We start from the raw sequence: 17,969 nt of genomic DNA, 5'->3' as shown, positions 1-17,969 counted from the left end.
TTAAAGAATTTGCTAGTCCTCAAGGTGTGGAAAAATGAGTATGACTAGAACCTGTTGTGCTTTCTTTTTTTAACTGTTTGTTTCCACTGTTTTCAAAAAAAATAATTTTGTAGCAAGGGTACCAGGATAAAATAAGCAAATCACTCGGTACTGAAATACAAAAATTAGAGTCAGTGGCTTGATTATTAAAAAAAAAAATCTTTCAGGCATTTCTATACCCTGTGATGTCTGGACAGTGCAACAAAATCAGAAGTGTACAATAGACAACAGGACAGATTTTTCCATCATTTTACATTTGATCGTGACAATACTTCTACAAACCATTTTAAGTAAAGAAAGTGACAATTCTACATCCAAAAGTTATCAGTCGAAATTCCCAATATACTCTTGTAAGGAGGATAGGATTATCCGTATCACCAGCTAACCCACAGCTATGGACAAAAGTTTTTAAATCCATTGGCAGAAACTACAGCAATATTCACAGATGGCCAAATTATGCTATGTAGCACAAGTTCTACTTATATATGTACCTTTTGGTCAAGCAACAGTACTCTATATGGAAACAAAGAAACAAATTACTACAACACAAATATTTAAAAATCATATCATAAAGTGAACAGATCAATTTATAGTTATAGATGTAAAAGTTTGATTTAAAGATTACATTCCAGAACAGACATTTGGGAAAAAAAACGGTTATTTGGAGGTCTCCAGAAGCAAACTGCAGTTTGGATGAGGACACTCTTTATGGCATCATGCATTGAGTATACACTGTCACCATTTCACTGAATTACACTTGAACCAAAACAAATTAGAATTAATGTTGTGGTGGCTTTCTGTTTTGCTTCCATGGCTTGCATTATCCTTGTTCAATTCCAGGCAGCATCATTCCTTCTAAAAGAGTTTATGGCACACCCTGGCCAAGGAAATCTTAACAGGAAACTACAGTTATGTGGACAAAGCTAAACATATTTATAGGGAAATAAAGTATATTTCCTGTTCAAACTGGTAGCACAAAGGTATTATGTGATAAACCATCAACAGGTCTAAAGAAAGCCTAGCTTCTCTTGACTGGATTTTAAACACATTTTAGAGGGCATCTCAATGAATACACATGTCAGTGGACATTATTTCTTTAACTGTTCAGTTCTCCCCACCCCAATCTAGGAAAATAAAGTAGGGTTTTTCTCTAAAGACAAAGACAACCAGTATTAAAGGAGCACATTAATAAGTGTTATTTAGGATTAGGATTCAAAGTATCAGGCATCAATATTTCCAGCTGCGTGGATCTTTTGTAGCCAAAGTCCCAAGAATGCCACTTATCACTAGCAGACACTGTAAAGTGACACAGAAGACACAAATGGGACTGAAGTGTTACTGCCTTCTGCGTGATTTACCTTCCTCCCTACACCCCCAGTCTGCCCTGCCCACAGCCCACCATCTGCTTGCTTAGGCAATCTTCCTTCACCCGCTCAGCCCTCTAGGTACATATGGGACCCTCTTTATCTGGGAGAGACCCAGCGACATGGATCATCAAACCTTTCTTCCCCAGGAGAGGCAACTGAGCAGCAAACAGCAGCTCCTCCTCAGACAAGATGGAAAAACACACCTCAAGAGCCATACGCAGCACAGGCTGGGAGTCTGGAGGGTGCAGCCTACCACACAGCCAGCCAAGGCTCAGGTCACGGCCCAGAGGAGCTGAGGGTGTTACTGTGCCCTGCTGGTATTTTTATTTAAAGCACCATTCCGTTTCTAACACTCATCATTGCAAAGGACACCTAGAAATACCAATTGATGTATGCATGCCTTCCCCGGTCTGTAGATGATCAGATCCTTCTGCGATTCTACCAACAGAGTCATCTCCATTTGTTTTTTCCCCTACTAAAATTTTCCATCACTGTCCCCCACCTCCAATAGTGGCAGACTGAAAGGAGAAGGCAAAAGATAAGACCACTAAAAGCATCCCTCAGCTGTGTTACTGTGGTTTTGTAGGCCAGCATTAGCAAAATTAGAAAACAGCTGGCAAGCAGAAACTCCATAAAGCTACACTTGATGGCTGCCCAGAGAATGTGCCACCAATCTAATAAGGATCTAGGCCCAAACATGACACGGGACCTTGCACAGAAATAAAAACCAAATATCTGAAGCATATAATTACTTCACAGTTCAAAGACAAATACTAATTCCTGACAGAAGTGAGATTTCTGAAGTAGAAGTGTGAACCCCAAGGCTGCAAAAGAAGTCAGAACATGACAAAAGATGTAGAAACCACTCAGAATATGGGTGCCAACAGTTTCCTTCCTGCTGCTTCACAGGAGCCGACAGTGGCAGATTGTGGTTTAGAAAAGCCTACAAAGATGTCCTTCTGTGCCACAAGTATAACCTTGCACTTGAGGAGAGTTTACAACACCTAACAAATCAAAAGGAAGAGAATAATGACAAAAACTGAATTCAGAACGAAGTTACAGGTGGCACCATTCAAGACAGTGATCACTTTCTGCAAACGAACTTTCTTTCAAAATGCAATTATAACTGACACTGCGTGAAGGGGATAGCTAGTTCCAGCATATCAAACACCCACCTCCCCAGACAGCATAATGTTTCTTTGCTGCTGACTTCCTCCTTGAGGTTATCAGGGTCATTCTTAAAGGAAGACTAGAGGTTGGTTTAACATTTATAATCATTAATTTGATTTTTAAACTACTTTATGATGATTTATTCTTATTTTTCAATCCAGAAATTATTCTTAAACCTCTGAAGACAGTTATGTGTAAGTTTGGGGGGGGGGGGTGTGTGTTTCTGTTTGGGTTGTGGGGTTTTTTTGAAACAAAATAAAAGCCCAACGATTAATGATGGAATCACTGTTCCATTTACAGAAAAAAAATGCAGCTCCCTCCCTCCCCACTTCAGGTCAGTTGCCAGGTGCTCACATACTGCAGAACCTCTCTAAACTTTGAGTTTCAGCTCAGCAGTCATGAGCCAAATCATATACAAGTATTGATGTTTGCCACTCTACAGTTAAATTACACCAAACATCAATGCAATCAACTCATTAGCTGTTTTTTATTGAGCACCAACATTCATTACTTACTTTTCAATTCTTTGATTAAGCAACATATTGCCTGTATTCCCAGTCTACATCTACCAGCTGATTAGCTCAATAATACTGATAATCTTCTCAAGTCAAAAGAGCTGGGAAGGGAAGTAACTGAAATCCCTATGAGCAGACTCAATTTACTCCTTTTGTGTATAACATCAATACACTAAACTACTAGCAATACAATCCAGCAAATGAAACTTCAAATGTGTTAAGTTAGAGAGTAATTTTAACAAAAAGTCACAGCAGGTCATTAAAATGCCCCTTAATTGTCTCTAGATCATACTCTGTTATCCTTCCACAACCTTCCTGGCACGCTGAGATTTTAAATCTCTTCTGACTGATGCAAGAACCAAGAACAGAATTGAAGTGTGATTGTCACATACAGAGTCTGAATGCCAAAGGTCAAAACAGCTTACTGGTATGCTGGCCCACTGCTCCAAATTTTATATCTTTTCTGTCCCTCGGTTATTGCCTGACATGATTTAACAACTGTAATTCCTTATTTAACGATGTCAAAGGTTTTTAGGAAATTGACTGTATTTCACCAACGATATATTTCTTCTTGATTACAGAGTGGTTAAAATGATTTTAAACCAAGACAGCAAAATAAAGCAGTAATAAAATCAATAAAAGGTGCTTAAAACATTCCTTCTATTAGGTAATGGCATTTAAAATATCCGTAGCTTGTAATGGCACTTAGGATATGCCCAAAAATCAATGAGCTAAATTACTTATTGAACTAGTTAATTTGAACATTGAGTTTTATATGTATATTGATAAAACAAGCTACAAGAATAATACGGGCTATATTTGAATTTCACGGTCAGATGTCTCCCTCTGCTGGGAAAAAACCTCTAAAAATTCGACCAGAAATTGTTTTTAAAAGCACCAACACTGAAGGATGTAACGTCTAAAAAAATCCACAAGAGGTCTCTTATTCTCACAGAGTTTGTAAATTAACTGCTTTTGCTGAAATCTGCGGTGTTAAAAGATGCTAAACAGCAACACAAAACTTTAGATTTCACCCAGAATACCGCCATTTGGTCAGACCTGAGAAACAGGCAAAAACCACATAAATGTGAGGGAAGTGTAGAAAATAAGGGATATCATAATGCTTTAAAAACAGTGAAACTATCCTTAAGAATTTTGCTAATACTTTTCACGTTAATAATAACTCCATAGTAGATTCAGGAATAACAGCCCAGGTTCTATTTTCTTGCTACAAGCACAAAAGAAGCTCTGTTGTCTACCAGGTCCTACTCTTGAGGCGCAAAAATCCTCCTACAATGACTAACCAAAGTACTCTGCTTAATTTGGAGTCTGTTTCTCCTTTATGTCAAGGAAATCTGTATTTTAGAGAGGGAAACTAAGGCTGAAGGATGTTGGCTTTACCTACACAGTCCTCTCAGAAGAGAACAAAACAGTAACAGCAGTAAAGATTTCTGCCTATTTGCATAGACTTTTATCACTGCAGTCCTGGGAATGCTGACATTACCCAAAGCTCTGGAACAAGAGGCAGGGTGACGGGAGTTTCTTCCAGGCCAGGCTGCAGCAACTCCCGGAGTTGCAGACTGACACAGAAGTTAAGGCAGAGTGCACAGCCACGGTCGGGCTACCACCCCGCATATGCTGTTTGTGTTTGCACTCTCTATCGAGATGACGAGAGAGCACTACTGCATATTAAACCTGCAGACTAGTGCTAAGATTACATCATTGTGAGGCTGCGCTCTCATTTTCTGAAAGGTCATGGTGATTAGGAGACATTCCTGAGAACTGGAAAAAGGCAAATGCGACACTCGTGTTCCACAAGAGCGGCAGAGGGAGCCGGGGAAGGTTGGCCAGCCCCTGAAAACCCTGTCCCTGGAAGGATTACGCGGCAAAAGGCCATTTAGCCAGCAGGCGGACAAGGGCGCGCTGGCTGGGGCCGGGCATGGCTCGGCGGGGCCGCCCGCCTCCCTCCGCCCCTGCCTCCTCAGACCCCCCGGCTGACAGGAACCGGCCCCACAGCCGCCCCCCCTCAGGCGGGGCGCGCCGAGGCGCAGCTTGCAGGGAACGGAGACCAGCACCCCCGAGAGACCCCCAGGCGAGGGCCGCTCGCCGGCTGCCCGCCTCCCTGCTCCGCCGGCCCGCCCCTCACCTCCGGGCGGAGCGAGCCGACTTCCCCAAGATGGTGCCGCGCCGCCGACAGCGGAGATGCACCTTCCCAAGATGGCGGCGGCGCGTCCGTCTCCCGCGACCTCTCCAAGATGGTGTCCCGCTGCCGACGGCGACCTCTTAAAGATGGCGGCCGTAGCCCCGCCCCGAAGCGGGGCAGGCTGGGAGCGGGGCCGCGCGGCGGGGAGCGGGCCTGGTGCGGGCGGTCGGGCCGGGCTGGCGGCGGAGCGGAGCGGGGCCGGGCCGGGCGGGCGCCATGCCGGAGCTGGCGGTGGACCGGGTGGTGGTGCACCCGCTGGTGCTGCTCAGCGTCGTCGATCACTTCAACAGGTGGGGCCGGCCAGGCGCGGCGCCGCGGCGCTGAGTCACGGTCACGGCCCGGGCTGGGCTGGGCCGTGAGGAAGCCGGGGCCGTGAGGGGAGCGCGGCCGTGAGGGAGCCAGGGCCGTGGGGGGAGCGCGGCCGTGAGGGCCCCGGGGCGCGCAGGATCGGGGTGGAGGGGTCCCCGCGCCGTGAGGGGAGCGGCGCGCCCGGGCCCGGGCCGGTGGCTCGGTGCCGAGGGCCGCGATCCCCGGGTGGCGGCGGGAGCGCGGCCTGCGGGAGCCGCCGCCGCCGTTGTTTTCCGCTTCAGGAGGAGGAAAGTCTGAGGGCGGGGAGCGTGAGGGGGCTGTCGGCGCTCTTCCTCGGAAACAACCTCCTGCTGCCTTAAAACACGAGTGGGGGAGCAGTGGGGCTGGCTCCCCAGGCTGCAGCTGGCTGAGCGGGGGGTAGCTCGCACCCCGCTAAACACCGAGCAATTTGTGCCTGATTTAACTTAATTGCGCCAATTGACAAGGAGTTTCAGTGTCAAAAATAAAAAAGCGAACTCTCACAAGGCGAACAAGCCCGCTATTGTGCAAGCAAATTGCGGATGACACCGAGCAGTTTAAGAGCTTACTCACTTTTTTATAGCCCATTGTCCTGCGGAGAGGCTGCGGCGGGGCTGGGTTTGGGTCACGCTCCCCCTCCGCAGCCGCGCAGTCCTGGTTCCGCATCGCTGGGTTACAAGGTTTGGTTCTGAGGGCACCGAAACGCCTTTTTCTGGGTGTAAATCAGCAATCAGTAATAAAACAATCATAACGCCTCTTCTGTTCCAACACTCATACTGTTTAACTTGCAGAATTCAGGCGAAGCGAGTGATCTGCTGTTACCTTCTTTCCTGAATCAGGCTTTTTGTCATAGGAACTGACCGTCTTTTCCATTTAGAATAGGAAAAGTTGGAAATCAGAAACGAGTCGTTGGGGTGCTGCTGGGCTCATGGCAGAAAAAAATACTAGATGTGTCCAACAGTTTTGCAGGTGAGTTTGGGTGTCTTACCCTTGTTCAAACCTACTGAATTATTTAATAGATGATTGGCGTTTGGGTTTTTTTAAGCCACCTTGCCAGAGCACGGATTGTACCCTCCATGTACAAATCAGCCTATATCTGACAAAAAAATGCTAACTGCTGTCAAAAATGCACCTATTCCAGCCAGTCTTGCGCTGCGTCTTCCCTGTAACATTGTGCAATGTGGAACGTTTCGGGATCGGGTGTAAACCTCCTTTAAAATGCTGGTGAATATTTTGCTGCATTGGACTCGCTGATCAGTGTCTCAGCGTGTCATCCAGACATCGCAGCTCTCTGTGCTGATGTAGCTGTTACCTACTTGTGTAAAGATTTAATACGTATTTCAGCTTTGCTTCTTTTCCTCAGATTTTGTCCAGTTAAATACTAGTTCTTAAGTATGTTGTTAATAGTGTTGAAATAGTTTCCTCTAAATACTTACATGTGATAGTAAAAGTACTTCTTGAATGCATGACTTTTGCTGACCCATTTGTGTTAGTTAGATCATTTCCTTCCCAGAGGGGCTACTCTGTGACAGAACAAAATTATCTCAGTTTATATATGGAGTTTCACAGTTTATATGGAGTTGTTCTCCCAAGTGTGGACTTCCCCCCCCCCCGAGATTTTGGAAGAACTTTTTTTCCTGTTTGAGTTGAAAACAGTTTTTTTAAAAGGCTTGAGACCAGTCTTTGCTCTTGTATGCCTGTATACGTGCTAACTGATAACTAGTCATTTACTCAAGGGTAAATAGTCCTCGTGGTGTTCTAGTAGCCTATAAAAATGCTGATGACGTGTTCTACACTGAAAACTATTTTTTCTCTAAGTAGTCTGCTGTTGATCAACAAGCTATGAAGTCTGCTGGGATACTGTTTATCATCTCAAATGTCTGTGCACGCTGTTGAGTCACTTTTGTATGTGGGAGGGTTTCTCTCTGATGTTGGATGTTGTCCGCTGAGGATAACCCTCAGAATGCTTCGCCTCTCATTCCTCCCTTCCAAACTGTTAGTGATGATGAGCCAGCCTCTACCTGAGAGACCAGACTGGTGCAGCAGGTCAGCGTGTGCAGCCTGGTGTTGCAGAAACTCATTAAACTCCGCTCTCCTTTAGCAGCCAAAGTGTTTCTATAAACATTGTCATTCTGGAAGCTGGATTCTTAAATATTGGTAATTTTGTTTTATTCCCAGTACCTTTTGATGAGGATGACAAGGATGATACTGTGTGGTTTCTAGACCATGACTACCTGGAGAACATGTATGGAATGTTTAAGAAGGTCAACGGTAAGTTGAGGTCTTCCTGCAGTCAGCGATAGGCTTGTAGAAACTTTCAAGACTCTGGGGAAGTGAATTCATAAAGAGAGTTAATTGCTCACATGAGAAGCCACTCCATGCTAATTCCTTGCATGGCTTCATTTTCACTGATGGTTTTCCATGGGTTAATTTATGCAGGTCGTTTGTGTTCTTAACACATTAATTTATACCTCACTGGTTTTCCTAAGTCTCCTGACACATTTGCATCTTCAGAACAATTCAGATTTCAAAAATGCCATTATTTCTGAAGAATTTCAAAGCTTTCTCATCTATAACCCATTCTATACAGATGTGCCCTGAAATTAGTTTTTTATGAATGTAAGCATTACAGACTCACATTTTGTAAGTAATGATTCTAATTGCTCTTCACCACTTTTTTACAAGTGTCTTTACTGTTCAGCTCGAGACTTCAGAGCCGAATGTTCAGTCATAACTTCAATTCCTATGAATTTTCCCAGCCCTGGGACCAGTTGTCATTCTCACGATACAGTTTGCATTTCTAGAGTTTTAGCATCTCTAGATGTCAGAGTTTCAAGCTGTCACATCCTGTTATCTGAAAAATTAATAAATGATATGAAATAGTCCAGTTTAGTCAAGAACCTACGTGTAAAGTCACATATGTGAGTACTAAGCTATGATAAGTAAGTACAATCAGTGAACTGTCCCTAGCCTTGTCATTGTCTTGCCTACTGTAATTGATCTCCCCCTACTTTACACTCATCTTCTACACGCATCAGATTTTCACCCTTGATTTGCTAATTTAATCTCTGCCTAAATCTTTCTGCTGTTGTTTTACCATACGATTCTGATTTAGAATCCTTTCTGGTTTTGCTCAGCTAGAGAAAGAATAGTTGGTTGGTACCACACAGGCCCTAAACTGCACAAGAATGACATCGCCATCAATGAACTGATGAAAAGATACTGTCCTAACTCTGTAAGTGCGGTACTTGTTTGGGTTTGGGGTTTTTTTTCCCCCCTTCTCCTCCTAAATGGGGGATCTGGGAACCCTTGGCCCCCACCTTTGTTACTGGTGATACAGCATGTTAGAGACCTGGTAGCTGTAAAGTGATTGAGGGATCAGGTCAGAGCCTTGAAGCAGCCTTAGATGTCTTTTTCTCAGAGCCTGAAGTTAACACCTCTGAGCAGCCAGGCTACCATTGCTGTGGAGTGAAGCGCTCACTTAGAAATTTTTTCCTACTCTTTGACTGAAACCTGCTTTTCTGAAATGTTTGCTTTTTCTAAAAGGTGTTGGTGATTATTGATGTGAAGCCAAAGGACCTGGGGCTGCCCACAGAAGCTTATATTTCGGTTGAAGAAGTTCATGATGTGAGTATTTTAAGATGTCTCTGCCTTTTCCTAGGAAAAGGGTTTCTGTTACAAGATGGCTGTTAGGATTGCCTTATTTTCTGAAGAATGCGCATCCCATGGCACAGAGTTGCCTTTTAGATATGGGATGTTGCACTGGCTAGTGAGGGCCTGTGACTTCCAGCCAAAATCTGCTGAAACCAGAGGTTAAATCCCAGTTGTAATGTAAGCATCTGTAACTAAAGCTTTCCTCTACCAGTGCTCTGGGAAGAAAAGCTGTGCGTTACTGCTTGACCTACGGAAATTCCAGCTGTCTGTATAATTTAGGTGCTTCTTACCTGTTTCTGTCACATCCATGGCTGTGAAGAAAATCAGAGATAGGAGCACTTTTAAGATGTCACTTTTACACGTCAGCCTGCTGGCAGAGGTGTTCTGAGTAATTACATGCTTATTCGTTTGTGCACCTGCCAGTGCTGAGTAGGCAGGTGAAGCATGAGCAACACTTAACTAATCACTTGCAGCACCGTGCAGACAAACAATGTGCAGTAGTAAGTCAGCTTTAGCTTTTCATTTGTTGGAGTTAAATTATATTCTGGATGTATATAAAAAAGTTTGATCCTTTTGCCTTTCTGAGACCCCCCACTACAGAGAAAAAACTGCTCCCAGTATTGTAGATCTTGTATCTGCAGGATTTGTTCTTCATTTTGTGAATTCACAATAGTCCCAGTGGTGCTTTCCATTTACAGCTGTATACTGATCCTGGTAGTGGTTTTGAAAACACATGGGTGAAACTCATTCTCAGAAATTCAGCCTGTGAATCTTCTAAACATCTTCTTTACTATCCAGTGCATAAATTACAATTTTAATGAGATTGCTCCATATTATTATTTTTTTCTGAAACTGCATGTCTGCTTCTAACTGAGAGCAAAATACCAGGATGACAAAAGGTATCCCAAAATGTAATAAGGTGTACCAGGAAAGAAAGGAAGGATTGAGATATTTAGTGAGACTTTCCATTCTACCCACCAGTACGGAGACCAGCAAAATACATTAATTGAAAATTACAGAGCACAAGAAAGAGGAAATTGCTAGCAACTCTGGGCTTGTGACAGTTGGTAACACTAATTAAATCAAGAAAAATCCAACTAGAGCCTTTCCTCTTGGATTTCTTGTGGTCTATATGTATATAACTACTTTGCTCGTTTCATTAATACAGTTTCTCATACTCTAAAAGGCATCATGATTCACTCACACACTATGTACTTTGCTATGTACTTCAGTCCCCCCTACTCTTGTTTTGCCATAATTTTCCCCATTGCCTCTTCCTGATCCTGGAAAGAGGCGTCAGTTAACGTTGCGCCGTGGCGCTGTGCCCCGTGCCCGCGGGCGGGCGGCCTGTCTCGGCTGCTGGGGCGCAGCTGGCTGTGCGCTCGCTCTGACCGTGTCTCCTGTGTCCTTGCACCTCCAAGGACGGCACGCCCACCTCCAAGACGTTCGAGCACGTGACTAGCGAGATCGGAGCAGAGGAGGCGGAGGAAGTTGGTGTTGAGCACTTGCTACGGTAAGCGTCTTTAAGACGGCGAGCGGGATCCATCTGGCATCTCCCGGCGGCAGCTTCCTGGGGGAAGCGCGGCTCTCGTTAAGCACGCCGCTCGGGGGGAGCGTCCTCCGTTAGCAGTCTCGCTCGGCGTAGTCGCTGCTAGCGAGAAGTGTGAGTGCCCACTGATGAGAGGAGGAGAATACGCGTGCATCCTGTCGGAGCTGCAGAGCCACATCGTTTGGGACCGTCACTGTGCACCTCGCAGAGCGGGACTGGGGGGGAGCAGTTGCTTTCCAGTCAGAAAGAGAGCAGTCACCCCGTACAAATCACGGCACCCTTCACCAGTCAGAAATCCTGTGGTTTATTTCTCCCTGTCCCTCTAACTGGTGTTACAGATACTATACGCATATGCACGCCCCAGGATACAGCAATGATCTATTTTAGATAACGCTTTGTAGTACATCAGTTTGTTCTCATCCCTTGACATGAAGCGTTCCTTGCAGTTGTACCTCAGCTGTGCTTCAGAGGGCTTTTCTAGGCTGGAAAGATGGTGTAGGTGAATATGCTGATGAGAATGCCAGGGAACGTTCTAATGCCGAGTCTGTTGTGGGTGTTTCAGAGACATCAAGGACACGACGGTGGGCACTCTGTCCCAGCGGATCACGAATCAGGTCCATGGCTTGAAGGGACTGAACTCCAAGCTTCTGGACATCAGGAGCTACCTCGAGAAAGTAGCCATGGGCAAACTCCCCATCAACCACCAGATCATCTACCACCTGCAGGACGTCTTCAACCTGCTCCCGGATGTCAACCTGCAGGAGTTCGTCAAGGCCTTTTATCTGAAGACCAATGACCAGATGGTGGTAGTTTATCTGGCTTCTCTTATCCGCTCCGTGGTTGCCCTGCACAACCTCATTAACAACAAGATTGCCAACAGGGATGCAGAGAAGAAAGAAGGACAGGAAAAAGAAGAAAGTAAAAAGGAGAGAAAAGATGAGAAGGAGAAAGACAAGGAGAAGAGTGATGTCAAGAAAGAGGAGAAAAAGGATAAAAAGTAAAATGTGTAGGTTTTTTATTTGTAAATTAAAAATCTTGTAAACTAAATCACTTTGATGCTGGGCTCTTGTGTGGAGAGGGTCAGTGCTCTGCTTTCCTCTGCTCCAGGATCTGCTCCTCACCTTCCTCAGCACCTGCCTGGGGGGATCTCGCTGCAGCCATGCCTGGCAGTTTGGGTCTCGGCGCTGGGCAGGGAAGGGGCAAAAGCCAGGGGGAAATGATGATGTTTTTTTTAGCACAGCACTCTTCCTTCCCCCAGTATGCCTTCAAGGACTTTCAGGCCAACAGCCGAGGCCGTGGCCCACGTGCTGTGTGAGCCTGGCACCCGGTGCTGTCGGACCGGTGGTGCTGGCATCAGTTTGGTTTTGAGCTGAGGAGGTGCTGAGGTCCCCCAGCACCATGGGGGGGACGGGCAAGGAGCTCATTGCTGCTGCTGGGTCTCTTCCAGCTGTACCTTCTGCAGGGCTGGTATAATTTAATTTTTTTGCTATCCTTTCTAGCTGGCCAGTGATAGATTGGGGTTGGCTGTTTTGTTACCTGCCACTTTAAAAAAAAAAAAAATAAAAACTATATTCCTGGCTCCTGTGATGTGGAAGGGGACGGGTGGGATGGAGGGGAGCTTGTGTGTGGTGCTACCGCCCTGCAAAGAAAAGAACATCTTCCCCCCTGCCTATCAGACACTGCGTCATCGCCACATTAGGCTTGCAGCGTGCCTATGTATTCACATTTTTCAGGACTAATTCGTTACAATTAGCCAATTTCACGCAGCACAGGCATCTGGATAGCTGACCTGGCTCCTGTGCGTGCAGGCCAGTGGCACCTCTCAGTATGGGGCTGCTCTTGCAGCTCCCACAGCTTGGTGCCAGCGAAGGAACCGGCTTTACCACGAGCCTGGGGAGAGCCCTGGGTTGTTGGCTCCTTCCTCCAAACATCCCTGGTGGGACTGAACCAGGCGGGGCAGCTGTGGCTGTAACCTGCCGTCCTGTCCCATGCCAGGGCAGGGGGCACAAGGTGCCACTGAGGCCCCTGCCACCTCCCGGGGCTCCAGGTGGCCCCGGGAGCTGTGTGGACACACTAGAACGTGGATCATTTCTGGGATGGGGCTGGCAGGGGTATGCCAGGTCCCCCCCACAGTGTGGCACACATACAGACTATTAAAAAAAAACCCCAAACCCAACCCAAAAATAAAAACAACTCAAAAAAAGCACAAAAGAACCAACCGACCAAGGCAGCTGCTGCAAAGCAAAGTGATGGCAAAATCACGGGCGACAGGCTGTCCCCAGTGAGCTGAACAGCGGGTTTTAGTCAACCTGTGTTGGATTTTTTCACTAAACCCGCACCCCCACCCCCCCCCAGCCTCTGGCCAGTGGCCACATGCACCCCACCGTGTTCCACCAGTGGTGCCACGGGTGTCACAGGTGGGTGTCACAGCGTGGCACAGGGAGCAGCACCAGCTCCAGCAAAGCATCCTGGAGCCGGTTGTAGCCGGGTGTGATGACAGGCAGGAGCCCTGCACCCAGCCTGACCCTGCTGAGGAGCTGCGGGCGCCCGTCCCTGCCCAGGCTGCACCAGGTTGTCCCCCGCCCCGTGTGACGCAGCGACCAGGGACACACACAGCGGCAGCTGCTTATCGTTTATTGCACGAGAAGTCGGCGTCGCTGAGGCAGGATGGTGCAGTACAAAACTATCCAGTTACTGGTCAAAAGCTCCTGCAGTGTCTTGCGTCCGCAGACCTTTATGTACAGCTCTGTACGCCAACGCTCGCGCAGGTCCGGCTCCCCGGGTGCAGCGGGGAGGGGACAGCAGCAGCGGTGGCATCCAGATGAGGGGCAGGGGCCTGATGCTGCCCTCGCCCGCAGCCCCGGGGGCTCCTGCCCCCCAGCCCAGCCAGCACCAGAGGGAACACGGGGAGTTTGGGCCAAACCCCTGAACCCAGCAAAGGCCAGACAGGCCCCCAGCGTGCCCAGAGCCCCCGCGGCTGCTGCGGAGCACCAGCTCCAAGCAACAAACTGCTGAACTATGAAATACAACAGCACGGGGGCCACGCGCTTGCAAATCAAAACACGCGACGGACACGGTCAGCCAGGCCCCGGGTCTGGCGCGGGAAGGGGCCGTCCCAGCCCTCGTGCGGTGCAGTGGCCCCAGCACCATTGCTCAGGTGTTCCGTTACCTTTGCTGGGTGCGGGATAGGGCCCAAACGGCACCTGAGAGTTAGTTCGAGAGCCATTTCAGTTCCCCTCCTCACCCGCCTGGATTAAAACGTCACGAAAAGGCAGAAAACACGATGGGGAAAATTAGCCTGTGCCAAAACCAGATCTCATTTAGCTGTGTCTGCGAGGGGGGAGCAGCAGCCTCAGTGCACCAGAGCTTCGCCCCGTCCCCTCTGTGCCTGCCTGCGCCCCCCACGAGCTGAGCCGAGCCAAGCTTTTGTGTCCACCCCCCCCCGCCACACCTCTAATTTGTTTGGGGAGGGAAACGTGGGCCCGTTTCCCCCAGGGCTGCGATAGTGCGGATCTCGCACAGGAACAAGAGCAACAGCGTCCGCAGCTGCCTGCGCACCATCGCGGGGAGGGCTCGGCGGGTGCCGGTGGGCAGGACCGCGCGGCCGGCAGCGCTCTGGGGCCCTCCCCGCCCCGGGAAAGCGCCAAAGCTCCGTCACTCCTGTCCAAATCCTTCCGTCTCCTCAATCGCATAAAGCAGCTTCTCCTTCAGCTGTTCATAGCTCTTGTAGGGAGGGAGATCCAGACGGTTAAAGCTGGAGAGACAGCAGAGGCTGGGAGCAGCGCCGCGAGCACAGTTCCCCTCCACATGGCAGCTACGGCCCCCAGGAACTCGGGCAGAGGGGCCAGAGGGCGCCCCGGGCCCCGAGCAGCCCCGCAGAGGCTGCTCACGCTTGTCCCCACACGCTCCTGACAGGGCCCCAGAGAAAGGACTTACCATGTATGGCTCCGAGGCAGCCATGTCTCTTTGCCAACTTTATCGATGCAGAATTTCTGGGGCCCGTTGCTGCCTGTTAATTATGAGCACAGCGAATCTCATTACACGACCAGGAGCTGAAAAAGAAAACCCTCCAACGCGCCGTTAGCGTCACGCACCCTTACAATCCAAGACACACGTCAGGGCATAAACCTGTAGCAGCACCTGGTGCCTGTTCCGATCCCTCTGCAGAGAGGGTGCACAGAAAGCAAGGCAGGAGAAAGCTGAGGGGTGTGTTCACAGCCCGGAGAACAGCCCAGCTTCTAAACGGGATGGTTAAATACCAGTGCTAAAACATATTTATCTGAGGACCCGCAGGACTGAGTGGGCCCATCCAAGAGTTTTAAAGGACCTGGCTCAGGAAGGCTGAGTCACTGAGGTCGCTTTTTAACAGATTGTGAATGCTGGAGAGGTTCCAGGGGGCTGGAAAAAAGCTAATATGCCAGTGAGAATAAATGAGTGGGCTAAGTTAGCTGGTTAGCTCAACACTGATTCCAGGAAAGTAAGGGTAAGGCTGGTACAGGCCCCAAAAAGTAGCAAATTAAAGGTTGAGAGCAGAGTAATGCCACGCTGTGGTTTTCTGGAAAAGGGGTTTCGTCGCACAAAAATCGAAATCAAATCAAAAAACAAATCTCATTCAAAATGAGATTATAAACTGGACTGACAACATTCCCTGTGGTGGCACAGTTCACGGCCAAGGAATTTGTCTGGGTACGGCCACCGGATTAGATCACCATGCTTGGACATCGCAGCTGCTTCGCTGCTTACGCGCAGCCTTGCGCTCTGCGACGGTGACATGGACGGCCCCAACTCAGCCACCAGCCCCTCTCGCCTCCCGGTGCCCCCCCGCTCAGCACCAGGGACCACGCACCGATGAGCTCCGCGAAGCCCCCGACGGGCAGGCGGCAGGTCCCTGTCACAAACTGCAGCAGCCGGATCCTCTTCTCGTTGTCCATCTCTTTGACCACCTATGACAGGAAGGCGACAGAACGGTGGGATCCCCACTGCTCCTGAGCCCGGGCCACAAACACCCCGCACCCTCTGGTGCCAGGCACGTGCTCCAGACCTCGCCTCCAGCTCCTCATCCTCAGGGATGAGCCATTTCTGACCCCCTTCTCCCCTGGCCAGCACAGAGCAGCACCACCTCACCCAGCGCAGCTCCACCGCGTGCCACCCCCTCCTGTCCTCAGGCAGCAGCTACTGCCAGGCACACGCTGACCACGAAGTGCTGCCTGCTGGCCTCGTGCTCGCAGTTCTATTTCATTTCTCCCGACAGCCTGCAAGGCTGCCAGCCCCGGGCCAGCCCTGCCTGCACCAGGCCACGGGCAGGGGATGAGCCCAGGGCTGTGGAGTGGGTCAGAGGTGCTGCTGACGCTGGGACTGACCTGCCAGAACCACTGGATCTGTTTGCTGTTCTTGGTGTAGTGCCGGTAGATGGTATTCTTCTGCCAGTCGTTCATGTCGATCTCCTGCATGCCGCACAGCATCAGCTGGGGACGGGGGACAGTCAGCAGGGGACAGAAATGGGGCCCCGCGCCCACGCTTTGGAGCACCGACTCCCCCAGTGCCAGGCTTCACTGGGCCCAGGCTCCAGCTCTGGACAACGGAGGTGTCTGGGGGGAATTCCTCGCCCCTAACAAGACGTTTTCTTGCTAACGGACCCAACGAGCCACCCCGCAGACCCGAGGTGGGGGTACCCCTGTCACCAGAGCCGAGGGTGCTCTGCCATCACCGCGCACTGCTCCCAGGGCAGCCCACGGCCAGGTGGGAAGCACCGGTATCCCCGGGAGCCCCAGTATCCCCGTCCCAGCAAAGGCACTGGCTCACCTCCAGCTCCTTCTCATCGAAGTAGCGCAGCCACTCCAGCGGCACCACCTCGTTGAAGCCGTCCAGGAAAGCCTTGGTCTGCTCCTCCACGCCCCGCGTGAACCTCCAGTCCGTCAGCAGCCTGGGAAGGCAGACGGCAGTTGGCAGGCAGCCAGCGCTGCTGGCCCAGCCCGGGGAACCCCCACCATCCCTCCTGCCGGCCAGGAGCCACAGGGGTGCGTGGGGAGGGGGAGAGGGGCCCCTGCAGATCACTGGGGCTCCCCTCAAGTCCCACTAGTGGGTTTTCTCCCTCCACCTCCGGCCCTGAGCATGGACCAGCAGCTACCGGGAGGTCGAGGGGGGCAAACCATGTCCCACGGCCGGAGTGGGAGAGGGCCCTGGCAGCCCCCAGCCAGCCCCGCAGCGGATGGGCAGGGCGAGCAGTCACGGCCCAGCGAGAGGACTCTCACCCTCTCTCCCCTCTCCTCTTTCCTGAAAGTCCTGGCACCTGCCCAGCCAGCAGCAAGCCAGACCACAGCGGAGCTCGGCCGAGCGCGCCAGCCCATACTTGTCACAGGCCACGTAGCCCAGGGAAGCGGCCACGTCCCAAGCCCCATGCTCCCACCCCAGAACTGCCCTGCAGCCAGCGGGGGCGGGTGCCCAGCGGGGCCCTCCGGACAGCCACTCACATGATATACTCCTCCTTGTTCTCCTCCGTCACCCGGATGCTCTCGCCACCCTCCTTCAGCTCGTGGGTGGTCACCTTGCCCAGGATCTCCATGTCCTGGATGAAGTAGAGCTCCAGGCCGCACTCCTCCAGGCTGTTCTCCCTGCAGGAGGGCGCCGGGATGCGACGACTGACAGAGGCAGCAGCGAGGGGCCGTGGGGAGGAGCTGCCTCCCCCGGCAGTGCCACAGCCCCGGCCAGGGGGGAGCATGGGGCACTCACTTGGTCCAGACGATGGAGTTGTAAAACTCGGGGTCGATGGATTCCAGGTCCTTCAGTGTGGGCCGCTTGTTCAGCATCCGCTTGTAGAAGGGCAGCGTGAAGCCGGTATCGATGAACTTCCCATGATACAGAGCCTGCGGCGGGGAGGTGACACCAGGTCACGGGGGACCCCAGCACAGACCCGTGGGGCAAGATGACGCTCGGAAACCGCTCCCAGGGTCCCGGAGCTGCCGCCCTCACTCCCGGCTGGCAAAACACAGTGGGAGGGAGCGGGTTCCCCCCCCCGACAGCACTGCCCAGGGGCGGCTCGGCTCACCCGCTGCGGGTGTGCTCGCAGCCCCTCTCCCCTCCCCACCGCGAATTCCACCTCGTCTCCTTCTCCCCTCACAGCTCTATTAAGAGCACTTGTTTAAACA

General features: G+C 50.4%; 3 protein-coding genes across 5 annotated transcripts in view; 1 reads left to right on the top strand and 2 right to left on the bottom strand.

Annotated features, from left to right (window-relative positions):
• The window catches only part of ZFHX3 (zinc finger homeobox 3), a 671,516-nt gene extending 666,191 nt beyond the window's left edge, over positions 1–5,325 (bottom strand). Inside the window, exon 1 of the mRNA XM_074881669.1 lies at positions 5,238–5,325. The gene's annotated coding sequence lies outside the window, so the exon portion shown is untranslated. The remainder of the gene's footprint in view (positions 1–5,237) is intronic.
• A 91-nt stretch (positions 5,326–5,416) lies between these two features.
• PSMD7 (proteasome 26S subunit, non-ATPase 7) lies at positions 5,417–11,871 on the top strand. Its single transcript, XM_074881674.1, has 7 exons — positions 5,417–5,584; positions 6,499–6,590; positions 7,800–7,892; positions 8,759–8,856; positions 9,168–9,248; positions 10,697–10,788; positions 11,387–11,871. The coding sequence occupies exons 1-7, from the start codon at positions 5,511–5,513 to the stop codon at positions 11,823–11,825; spliced, it is 969 nt and encodes a 322-aa protein (XP_074737775.1). The 5' UTR covers positions 5,417–5,510; the 3' UTR covers positions 11,826–11,871.
• Positions 11,872–13,441: 1,570 nt separating this feature from the next.
• WWP2 (WW domain containing E3 ubiquitin protein ligase 2) overlaps positions 13,442–17,969 on the bottom strand; it is a 41,437-nt gene continuing 36,909 nt past the window's right edge. For all 3 annotated transcript variants that reach the window (XM_074881647.1, XM_074881649.1, XM_074881650.1), the window contains exons 18-24: positions 17,554–17,687; positions 17,295–17,435; positions 16,627–16,747; positions 16,185–16,289; positions 15,671–15,767; positions 14,761–14,833; positions 13,442–14,578 (exon numbers count right to left, since the gene is read on the bottom strand). In XM_074881647.1, coding sequence (XP_074737748.1) covers positions 14,479–14,578; positions 14,761–14,833; positions 15,671–15,767; positions 16,185–16,289; positions 16,627–16,747; positions 17,295–17,435; positions 17,554–17,687 — 771 coding nt within the window. In that variant the 3' untranslated portion in view covers positions 13,442–14,478. The remainder of the gene's footprint in view (positions 14,579–14,760; positions 14,834–15,670; positions 15,768–16,184; positions 16,290–16,626; positions 16,748–17,294; positions 17,436–17,553; positions 17,688–17,969) is intronic.

Source organism: Strix uralensis, chromosome 12 (genome assembly GCF_047716275.1).
Source record: "Strix uralensis isolate ZFMK-TIS-50842 chromosome 12, bStrUra1, whole genome shotgun sequence".
NCBI classification, from domain to species: Eukaryota; Metazoa; Chordata; class Aves; order Strigiformes; family Strigidae; genus Strix; species Strix uralensis.
The sequence above is the reverse complement of the archived record's forward strand: the minus strand, read 5'-3'. Positions and strand labels throughout refer to the sequence as shown.